At 46.3% G+C, this 11,386-nt stretch overlaps 4 protein-coding genes across 4 annotated transcripts; 3 read left to right on the top strand and 1 right to left on the bottom strand.

Moving 5' to 3' along the window:
* Window positions 1–283: 283 nt before the first annotated feature.
* Window positions 284–1,253, top strand: CCR75_005719 (uncharacterized protein). Its single transcript, XM_067963795.1, has 4 exons — window positions 284–421; window positions 482–542; window positions 623–679; window positions 743–1,253. Exons 1-4 carry the CDS (start codon window positions 297–299, stop codon window positions 863–865), a joined length of 366 nt encoding a protein of 121 aa, XP_067821950.1. The 5' UTR covers window positions 284–296; the 3' UTR covers window positions 866–1,253.
* Window positions 1,254–1,269: 16 nt separating this feature from the next.
* On the top strand, window positions 1,270–5,264 carry CCR75_005720 (uncharacterized protein; the record flags this gene model as incomplete). The annotated part of the gene is made up of 2 exons (XM_067963796.1): window positions 1,270–1,384; window positions 1,472–5,264. 2 exons carry the CDS (start codon window positions 1,270–1,272, stop codon window positions 3,022–3,024), a joined length of 1,668 nt encoding a protein of 555 aa, XP_067821988.1. The 3' UTR covers window positions 3,025–5,264.
* Window positions 3,141–5,234, bottom strand: CCR75_005721 (uncharacterized protein; the record flags this gene model as incomplete). The annotated part of the gene is made up of 1 exon (XM_067963797.1): window positions 3,141–5,234. The coding sequence occupies one exon, from the start codon at window positions 5,232–5,234 to the stop codon at window positions 3,141–3,143; it is 2,094 nt and encodes a 697-aa protein (XP_067821987.1).
* Window positions 5,265–5,356: 92 nt separating the features above from the next.
* On the top strand, window positions 5,357–6,112 carry CCR75_005722 (uncharacterized protein; the record flags this gene model as incomplete). The annotated part of the gene is made up of 1 exon (XM_067963798.1): window positions 5,357–6,112. One exon carries the CDS (start codon window positions 5,357–5,359, stop codon window positions 6,110–6,112), a length of 756 nt encoding a protein of 251 aa, XP_067821989.1.
* Window positions 6,113–11,386: the final 5,274 nt, after the last annotated feature.

Here is an 11,386-nt window from a genome sequence, read left to right as displayed (position 1 = left end):
GATGAAATTAACACTTAAAGGGTGTTAATTAATATATTATCTAGAAGGTAGATAATATTTGGAGAATATTACTTTATATAGTAACGTGGAATAATGAAATGTTTTTATTTGTCATTTGTAATCTGTAGCTTTTATTAAAAAAAAATTAAAACAAACAGACGTGTGGCTGGCTCCCATTTATAATAGAAAAACGTATTTAACCCATAAATTGAATTGTACCACATTAACGGCTTACAACCGAAGTGTGCAACTTAGATAATTTTTGGAACCTCGAAAAGCGACAACGTGTTTGTCAAATGACTACACACAATGCCTGCTGGTGGCTTCGCCCTTGGAAGAAGCTTGACCAAGATTGGCAGGCATCTTGCATGAAAGGTCAACAGCTGCTAGGCGCAGTTGCGGATAGTATGCAAAAAACCACGTGAGTCATGTGGAAAACAATCTGCACCATTCAATTGATTGATGTTTTGACATTTATCAGATACCTATTAAGCGAGTCGTTGGATGGCTTTCAGCAATTGCCAGTTCGCGCGTCCACCAGGGTGCGTATACATTGTGATTTTCGCGCTTAAATTTTGTAATACATGCGATGTGTTGTACGTTGTATCTGGCATCGAAGTAGCTATGGGAATTGGCACATCGATGCAGCAAGCGCCTCCTAGATGAGGTGCTTTGCTTGGTGCGTACAATTTTTTTAAATTTCTTATGAAACCTCGAAGCGCTTATCCCCCTTTGAGCACAGGCAAACATTTATTCGCAAATGCGGCGCTTACTATATGATAAGCAAGTTAAAAGCATCGATGCTAAGCGTCGGCAACGATATGGTAGAACTTATAATTCAAATTTGCTTGTCATAGAGAAGTAGCAGAATGCGCGATTCGCACCTGACTTCTTGCGCTACCATGCAATCTGCCAGAGTCTTCCTTGATAGAGGTGTTAGCCATGTATGAGCGCGAGCTTATCGCCAAGTCGCTCATTGCGAATGACGTCTTCGAATGCGATAAACATGAGACGGTGACAGTATATCTAGCATCGTGGCAGATGCAGCCGCATATTGATCGTGAGCGTCTCTTAGAGCTAGAGACACTTTTATAAGAAGCCACACACGAGGCAAAGAAATCTGGGTGTTTGCGACAAGATCTAAATTGTCTTTGTCAAAATAAAGCATTAAAACATACCGATACTTTAGGCGAAGTTCGTGGTCAATAATTTAATCCGATCTTTTCCATAATCAGTTTAAGACAATTTGTGAACTGACACTGATTTACAATGCAGCATTCGCGGAGCGACGTTGCGCTAGGTACAAACGGTAGTTGGGCCGATCTCAAGGTTGCTGAGGGTCTGAAGAAGCGCAGCAACACAGCGCAAAACCTTCAGTTTTATGGTACTATTATACGAATCCTCTTAAGCTAGCCCCTCATTCACATCTCGACTTGCCATATTATCATGTACTCGTGACGCGTTTATAAAGTCGAGGAGCAGAAGCGTCTATACCAGGAATTGCCTTTCTCGGTGCTGCCGGGTATGCGCCGGCAGTCTTTTCAGCGTGAGCGCAGCTTCTCGAATCTCAAGTCGCGCAGCTCTTGGGGATCTTTTACCAACCTCGTAGCCAGAGGAGAAGACCAGCCGCTTCTTGGAGCAGATGACGATTTTCCCGAGCCTGGATACACGTTCCCGTTGCTTTTGAGTTGCGGTGTGGCACTCATGAGTGCTTTTCAATTTGGCTACAACACTGGTGTTACGGGTGGCATTAATCCGGATGTAATTTTCCCTGGGCACTCAGATATGCAGTGGGCTTTTTGCGTGTCAATCTTTGCGATAGGAGGCCCCATTGGATCGCTTACTGCGGGCAACATGAGCACGGTACTGGGTCGTAAGAAGGCGCTTCTTGTGGATTCTTTCCTATTCATCTTTGCTGGTGCGATTATGGCGCTCTCTGTTGATATTTACGCGCTAATTTTTGGCCGTTTTCTTGTCGGCTTTGCATCTGGGACGGTAAGTGTCGTGGTGCCATTATATCTCGGCGAGCTTGCGCCTCCCAACCTGCGTGGTGCGTTGGGTACAGGCTACCAGTTATTTATGGTCATTGGAATTTTGGCGGCAGACCTCCTGGCTTTTAAATTTTCTGGAGAAAGCGAAGGCCTCAGTCAGCCTGGCTGGCGCTTTCTATTCGGATTTACAGTAGTACCGGGAATTTTGCAATTGGCTTTTGCCTCATTGTTGACCGAAAGTCCTCGTTGGCTGCTGACTAAAAATCGCCCGAAAGAGGCCGCCGATATTTTACGTCGATTGCGTGGCTCGAACGATGTCTACGAGGAGATCGACAGCATTTGCTCGGCAAGTGACAATGAATCTGGTGCTAATACGGGCATCTGGGATGTCCTTAATGATCAAAGTATTCGATTTTCACTCGTTACTGCGGTGGTCCTACAAGTCGCTCAGCAACTAAGTGGTATAAACGCTGTTATGTTTTACGCCAGCTCCTTCTTTAAGAATGTTGGTCTTAAGGACCCGCTGGTAGGTGCCACTTTGGTGTACACAGTCAATGTCATATCAACGGCTGTTGCGCTGGTGCTGATGGATACAGCTGGTCGCAGACCGCTGCTGATTTACTCTGCAATTGGCATGATATTCTCGAGTGTTGTGCTGACACTTGGTCTGATGAATGTCCTGCCGTTCGCGAGCATGGCTAGTGTCGGCGGTGTCATGTGTTTTGTGTGGTTTTTTGAGATAGGTCTAGGCCCAATTCCGTGGCTTATTGTAGCGGAAATGTTTCCAGCGAAGCCGCGCCCGACGGCTATGAGCATCGCCACGATGGTGAATTGGTCGTGCAGCTTTTTGGTAGGGCTCATGTTTCCGACTATGCAACGGGTGTTGGGCGAATACACTTTTGTACCATTCTGCGCCGCATTGTGCATGGCGCTTGCGTTCACGCTTAAGTACGTGCCTGAGACGAAGGGAAAGACTATTCAGGAAATTCAGGCTGAGCTTCACTCGAATAAACAGCATCCCATCAAGGCCTGAAATCAAGATATCGCGGTGTGAGAAAAGCTTGCTGTTTAGCAACTGGAGAAATACACTTAAGATTCAAAATTACATCTTAGTACAACGCGATTCTAATCAAAATGTTAAAAAAAACGCTATATCTTGCGGCGTTTCTTTGCGTCGTGCTTCAGAATTTTCTTAACGACACGGTTTTTCTGGTGCTGCACTTGGCGAGCAGAAACGAGCACCTTCGATTGAACCGATTTGCTTTTCTTAATCATCATGAAATGCTTTAGACGCTTCTTTTCTGTGTTAGTAGTACCACCACCTGAGCGGCTGTGCTTGAACTCTTCGCGGCCCTCAAGTACAATACGAAGGCGTTCTTCCTGCGTCATGCGCTTCTTTTTTGAATAGCCTTCTAGATCGGTCGGATTAACCTTCGTAGCATCCGAGCTTGCCATTACAGCAGCCTTTTCGGCCATGCGCTTACTGCGTGACTTTGGATCCTTTAGCGCTGCATCCCGCTCCTTCTTGAGAATTTCAATGCGCTCGAAATCAAGTGGCGTCAAAATGCGCCGAGCATCCAATTGATCCCTCTGTTGGATTATTATTGGCTCCTCCAGTTTTGCAGCATTGTCATCAGCACTAATATTGCTTCCACACTCACTGTCACCTTCCTCACAAGAAACGTCCACCCATTCGTCCGCAGAATCCTCCTCGCAAAGCGTCGACGAGGCGACATCCCAACCATCTTTATTATTTTCACCGTCAAAGCGTCCGGCTGCTTCAGCTTCCGCGAGCAGGTCCGCGCCATCTACGCCTTCACTTGCTACAAGTTCACCAAAACGATGAGGTTTAGCTGAATCATTGTAAAGCTTTCCGCGGTCTTTGCGTTTAAGCAGGGCCGGATGAATGTCACGTATAAGATTAAGCACCCCTCGCGCAGCCATGACAATGGTTTTGTCGCGCGCACGGTTGTACTGAATCAAGTCGCAAACTAGCACGTCCATTCCCTCGCATTCTAGCAAAAGCGGGACACGACGAAACAATTCGCGAAGAGAGTTTATACCTACAGCAATCACCTCCGACGAGCACCGCTCCGTAATAAAATTGTGTGCAATACTTTTGACAATAGGTAATAATTCCTCAGGCGGAACTTCATTGTGGCACGATTGCACCAAATAAGCCAAGATGGCAGTCACACTTAGCTGATGAGATTGCAAGTAGCGCTGAAGAAGAGGATAAAATGGAAGAAGTACAAGCTTGTGAAAGCCTGATACGCGACCAATAAAATTCATCATCAAAAGTTTGACATCAAAGCGCTCCGTACAGCTTTTGAGCAGCTTTAATTGTCGCTCAACGACGCCCTGGGGATCATTCAGCAATTCAATGGCAGGAAACGTAGCTCTAAAATTGATTTCGCGCTTGCGTGCCCGCTTGTTCTTGCTGAGTGCAGCAAAAGTGTCGCGCTGACGCTTTTTCGTTTTCTTTGAGTGAGCGTGAAAGTCCACTGCTACATTTTTCTTCTTCTCTTTCTTTTGCTTCTCTTCTTCATCCAAAATGTCCTCATCGATGCCCAAAAAGAAGCTGAGAGCCATTACCAACAGCTTCGTGTTTTTGCTTGTACAGGAAGTGACAATGACGTTCACGCTACGTTGATCGTGCCAGATCTTGCGCTTGAAAAGCTCCATCAGCACCTGTAGCGACTTGATAGCGGCGTGTTCGCTTTCGTCTTGAAGCATCTCAAACATAAAATTTTGCAGAGCCTTGTTCACCTTAACGTTACGCGAAGTGGCATTTAGCTGGCGGATGTCTGACACAATGTGCTTGTACAAAAGTTCGCGAAGGCGCTTGTCCGGGCAGCGAAAGAGCTCAAAGAAAAGCTTTAGCAGAGTGATAGCGTCCACGAGACCACGATTGCGTAATAGTATGAGGCTTTGCACAAGCGTCTTGCGCAGTTCTGGCTCCAGCACCTGATAGTTCTCGCGTAGCAAGCCGATAATCTGTTGAGGAAAGGCCACCATTTCAGTAGGATAGCACTTTGCTACATGGCTGAGAAAGCTAATGAGAGCACCAAAATGCGCCGACTCCTTGGTAGGTCGTAGCAGAAATAGCTGAAATTCGCTCTCGAAATGGCGCAGCTGCATCAGGAACTCAGCTTTATAGCCCAAGGGGTCACGTTTGACCATGTTTTGCAGCTGCGGAAGCTTGCCAATCACATTCGGACGGGACACATACGCAGACTCCATGCTTCCTCCTGCTAATATCGTGGAATGAGCGAGTAACATACGCATAAGCTGCACCTCCACCAATTCTAAGCTAATATCATATAGTGCCCAATGTCACTATTTTAACGTGATTATAATTCAAAATGGGACACGAGGCCATATACTGCATGCGTAGCGGCACATGCGTCCGTGTGGTGCAGGATACATCCAAAATCGATGGACTCGGTGGTGAAGTGTGGGCTGGTGCACTTATTCTCTGTAATTACCTCGAGATGCATGGTCAGAAAGTGGTGCAAGGACGAGATGTGATCGAGCTCGGCGCTGGCTGCGGGCTTTGCGGACTGGTGGCTGCTTCGTTGGGTGCCAACTTGGCCGTAATAACGGATGAATACCCTGACTTACTGCAAACAAATATTGACAAGAACCAACACATATGGTCTGAGCGGCAGGCAACCGCCCAGCACCCCATCGCCTCAAGTGGGCGGCTGAAGTGGGGGGCACCCGAGTCTGTTGCGCCTTTTGCTCACAAATTTGACACCATGATCGGCAGCGAGATCACCCAACTCGGACGAGATCTTCACATTTCTCTGCTCGAGGCAATCCGCACTGTGCTTCGTCCAGGACCTAAGTCAGTGGCGCTTTTGTCCATGGACTTGTGCCGCCCTTCTTGCAAAGGAACTTGTGATGTCTCCAAATGCACACTATCGCATTTTGTAACCGTCGCAAAGGAAACACGTTTTATAATTTACAAACATCCATCAGTGAGCCTAGCTTCACATGCTGCTGTGACTTCAATGATTGGTGCATTAGGCCGGCGGCTTCAGGTTGATGTAGACGATTGGAGTGTGGTTTTCGAATTACGCCTTGAAGATTCTGGCTTGCACGCAAATATTTATTAATTTAGTCTGAGTAGAGATCTTAATTATTGAAACTGTAAGAAGGCTCACTTGCATCACACAAGCCAGCGATTACATGAGAAGCATGGTGTTCCAGACTGATAATTTTGGCGGAAAGGTATTTTTTCTCCACCTAGATCAAAATAATTTCCGGTTTTTGATGTCAAGTTCGGTTTTCCTAAAAACATGTAAACGTATGCACGTTTTACTAAAACTGGTAAGTACTAGTTGACCTTACACTGACTAATGTGAAAATTTGGTCCCTCGAACTTCACTTAAACAAAAGTACAAAGAAAGTTTTTTGTAACGGGCCAAAGTTGCCCTAATGTTACACAGTTCCCGTTAAGTACACGTGATGTTTTTAAGGAAATGGTCAATTACTAAATTAAAGTAATTAGACCCAGCACTCGGGTGTGGTTCACATTTGTGAATAACCCTTGTGTATGTGATGCACATGGGTACATTAACATTAGGAGATACGACGCCTTGCGTCATATGTGACGACGGCTAGCGTCATCCGTTACACGAGGTATCTAGAAAGATACGCTCCCAATACATATTAAGTATTATCTATAGAGATGACATTTTGATTGGTAAAAATAGGTATTTATACGATTAAATATAAATTAGTCTAAAAACTACTTCCTACTTGATAAGAGCGCACGAGTAGCCGGATTACCGCTCCCGTGACGACACTTAACCAGAGTACTTACTGCGTTGGGTGAGGTCGCTAACGCGCCCACCGCAACTACCTCACTGCCCGCAAGAGAAGCTGATTAAACCGCTTCCTCGCTGTGCTAGGGTGTGTGTGTCTAAGTAGAGCGTGGCCCGTGTTATGACGTGCCCGCCTACAGTTAATTAAGTAGGTAAGGGGCTTTATGTAACGGTGCACTGCCGACTTGTACTGCTTCAGTACAGTCCACTTCGCACTGCTTCAGTACAAGTCCACTTCGCACTGCTTCAGTACAAGTCCACTTCGCACTGCTTCAGTACTGCTTCAGTGCGAATGATGCCTCACGTCACTTCGCGTATACTGATACGTGCTGAGGAAGACTCTCTTTAAAACACTTGCTTCAAAGAGGGTTAAAAGTAAACTGTATATAATATAATTAGGGAACCAGTATGGGCACCCTCCTTTTTTGGATAGCCACACACCCTCCCCGTCTCTTGTTTTAATTAGATAAAAATTGCAGGTTATAAATGACAACATAAAGTATTTTTTCAATTCCGCTAAATCGCAAAATTATTAATTATTCCTTTAGAGTCGCCGTTAGATCCCTTTTGGACTTTGGTACACCATCACACCCCCTAAATTACATTAGGGAATCGCTATAGCAACATATTTTAACTATCTACAAGCGAGTAGTGTAATGGGTGTGACTGATTATTAAGTTCTTCTGCTTCTATCTATTTAATACTAACTTAATTAGATACTAATGCAAAACATGTAATAAAGTCTTATCTGTCTCTCTCTTTGCGTGCGTCCAGTGCTGATTGGACCGCGGAGCAGTCGATATAACGGCCTATATCTACCAATGGGTAAGCTTTTAAAATATTACTATTTAAAGTAATATTCTCCAAATATTATCTACCTTTAGATAATATATTAATTAACAACCTTTAAGTGTTAATTTCATTGACCGATACACCCCATACATCACCCCTTCCTTGAACGACGATAACTCTGGCTGTCATTGAATAGAGTGGGCACTGAGTCTGACCAATCAACATCGTTTTCAATTAAGTGGTCTCGTCCGTGGAATATAAACTAGGACGACTTATTGTCGTCGCTGATGCATTTCCATGCCGACCCGATCTCGATTCGGCTGCGCAACTCCAACAGTGGAAATAATCCTACTGTTGCAACACTCATTTTAAGTGTTCCGTCAGCAACCTTGTTTGATGACACAAAAAGGGCCTACGAAAAAGATAAAGACCTTCTGCGTTTAATGGACCATTTAATGAATCCATCCAATAAATCTTATAAAGATTTACCGACTTTATATCGATCGTCATCAGATCGATACACAACACGCAACGGCTTTCGGTACTACACAGCCGTTGCCGGCGACACTCCACGTGTCGTCGTCCTTACGCATAATCATTTGCGCTTGCGCATCATGCATGAGTGTTACGATGCACCAACAAGTGGGCACTGTGGACGTGAGATAACTTATCTCACAGTGAGTCGCGAATTTTACTGGCCCCGGCAGTATCAGTTCGTGCGCAAGTACATTCGTGCTTGCAAGGTGTCAACTTGTGACGCCTAGCTCTTCATCCCGTGCGCCACCTCTCCAGCCTCTATTACTTTCGTCAGAATGTTTGAAGTCCGTATCTTTGGACTTCGTCTTCGGATTTCCCGAAGACGATCACAAAAACAATTAAATCCTTGTTTTTGTAGACAGATTCAGCAAGAAGTTACATCTTGTTGCAGTACAAGAGTCAATCACGGCTCCGGGTTGTGCCTGTGTTCTTGGACAAAACAAATGAGTCTGCAGAGATTATTACTGGCTCAAGAATCAGTAGTCGGTTTCGTATAATTTTCAATTGATCCCACAGTGGACCGCCAGAAACGGAACGCAGAAAAACATGGAAGAGCAAATGTTCTTTCATTCAAAATTAATGATCTAGTACTACTCGCTACGGTAAACTTACCAAAGCGTGTAGTCACTAATGTGATTAGCAGTAAGCTACTACCCAAGTTCATTGGGCCATTCCGTGTTCTGCATCGCAAAGGCAATGCATACACAATAAAACTGCCACGTAGGATGCAAACGCATCCTACGTTTTACGTTGGTCGGCTCCGCCCGTACCGTCAGTACGCGGTTTCTTCCGAGGACGGATCGAACCACTCTTTGCAAATAACTAAAAGATTATTGTGGTCACGAACCAGATTCTCATGCCGGGTCCGAAGATCCTCGAGACCACGATGAGCGGAAGACAGATCATCGCGAAGATCGTGATACTTCCGTTCGTACTTCAACATGGAGTACGCACTCTTCGAACGGTCTTTCTACCGTTCGATATAGTGAGCCTGCACTGTCTGCTCCAACAAGTGACGCTTACCGCGCTCGTGATCAAGACCCTCCTCCAATATATGGAGGAAGTGGTCGAGTTTGTCGATCTTCGACTCTAGATCCGACACACAGGTCGGAATTTATTTTCCCTCCTCCACCACAACCATTGGTGGATTCCCACGGTGGCGAACGTTTCCTTGTGGAACGTATTCTAAACCGCCGTGATGTAAAGGGGCAGCGAACGAGTTATCTTGATTGCTAACGCGATTATCCACCTTCGCATGACAGCTAGGAGCCTCGCTCCCAGCTGGTTGTTGAAGTTGTTGGTCTCGTCCGTCAGTATGACGATCCATCGGAAAACACGCGCCCCTGGCGCATGTAAATTGATTGCAAAACGTCAATCGCATCGCGCATCTCGATAGAGATGCGAGCCCTTCCTAAGGGCGAAGACTGGGAATAATACCCCCTTCTTCTCTCTACGTGTTGTCGACAGGGATCACCCCACGTGAGGCACCGAAATCCTGCCTCACGAGACAACCGATGCAATTTAAATCTTGCACCGGATCGAGTTCGTTTTCCAAACTTAACGCGAATCGCGCTAAGTGTGAGAGGCTTCGCGTCCAATGTCTTTGACATTGCGAATGAACTCACTCCAGGCTTGCATCAGCGAGACTTTATAGCGCTTGTTGTTGCCACTATGTCATCGATGCATAAAAAAACATCGAGATAAAAATCTTCCTGAGTACGAAAGCTCTTCGCGCTGATATCAAGGCCATGTAGCTTTGTCGCAATAAATAAGGGGTATTTATTGGGAAGAGTAGTCTCTCCAGAGAAGCTGCTGACTAGCCGTTCGGGCGAAAGTCACCGCTTCTTGTCAGGAGCAAGACGAGACGTTTTATTGTCTGCACTTCCCTGAGTGGTACCCCCTGAAGCAGGGGTACCACAAGTACTTTTAACACGATGGCTTATGCCATCGTCATCACCACGCACAAGAACCAGTGCGGGTGACGGCACGGGAGACGGTGGTGACGATTGGGAGCCATCCTCATCGTCGGAACCAAACATGCTATAGCGAATGGTATTAGCACTTCTAACCGATTGAGCCCCATCATTCGAAGGCTCTTAGTCAGCCGCCTGACGACATTCAGGCGACTGTTCCGCTCTTCCCGAGTCGGCCATCTCGTCCGACTCGCATTCATAGTCAACCGCCAAAGTGGGGTCGCATCCACGTGATGACTCACCACGTACACCCGCAACAGTTAGTGTTGCGGGAGAAGATGATACTACGGCAGACGTCCTGTCTGCCGCAAGCGACTATAGTGCGTCGCCCGCGCCTGCATGTACCGCGGTCAAAGGCGTCGCACTATTTGCACAAGAGATTATGCTCCGCAAAGATGGATAGCCGCCTCGCCATTCTTTGCGAGAGGTGTGGGCTATTTCGGCCGTGCGTAATAACGCATGGTCCGTATATACGATGAACGGTCTATCTACGAGGAGATTGACCCTAAATTTAGCCAATGCATATTTCATGGCAAGGAGTTCCGTGTCATGCACTGGGTAATTGCGTTCAGCTGGTTGCAGCTGACGCGATTGGTAACAGACGACGCGCTCCGCACGATACAGACGGCGCGGAGCGCGTCGTGTGTATCATATTGTATTAACGCGCAGCCGATTGCGAAATCGCTGGCATCACAGACCACATGGAATGGTCTGTCTTGATCTGCAATCGCCAATATGGGCGATTGCATCAAGCTTTGCTTGATACCTTCAAACGAACGCTGACAATCAGCGTTCCATAACCATTTCTCGTCTTTTTTCAAGAGACGAGAGAGATGTACTGTCATCTCTGCATAATTGCGTGAGTACTTGTGTAAGTACGCCGCTAAACCAAGGAACTTTCTAAGTCCCTTGACATCGACTGGAACTGGCCAGTCGGTGATTGCCTTAATCTTTTCGGGATCAGGGCGCACGCCGTGTTTACCGACGGTGCACCCAAGAAGTGGTATTTCGCTTGCAGCGAATATACACTTCTTGAGATTTGCATACAACTTATGCTTTCGCATAAGTGTAAGAACCTGACGAACGTGAGTTTTATGAACTTCCACGTCCGTCTTACCGTCCATGGCCCGGCTATGGACGAATACATCGTCGAAATAACTCGGTGCGAAATCCCGCACCGGTCTCAACAGATTTGTTACACATCTGTTGAATGTTGCAGGGGCGTTACTAAGCCCCTGAGGCATCACTAGCCATTCCCAGA

The sequence above is a fragment of the Bremia lactucae genome, linkage group LG2, assembly GCF_004359215.1.
Source record: "Bremia lactucae strain SF5 linkage group LG2, whole genome shotgun sequence".
Classification (NCBI taxonomy): Eukaryota; Oomycota; class Peronosporomycetes; order Peronosporales; family Peronosporaceae; genus Bremia; species Bremia lactucae.
This window is presented reverse-complemented; position numbering and strand designations above follow the sequence as displayed.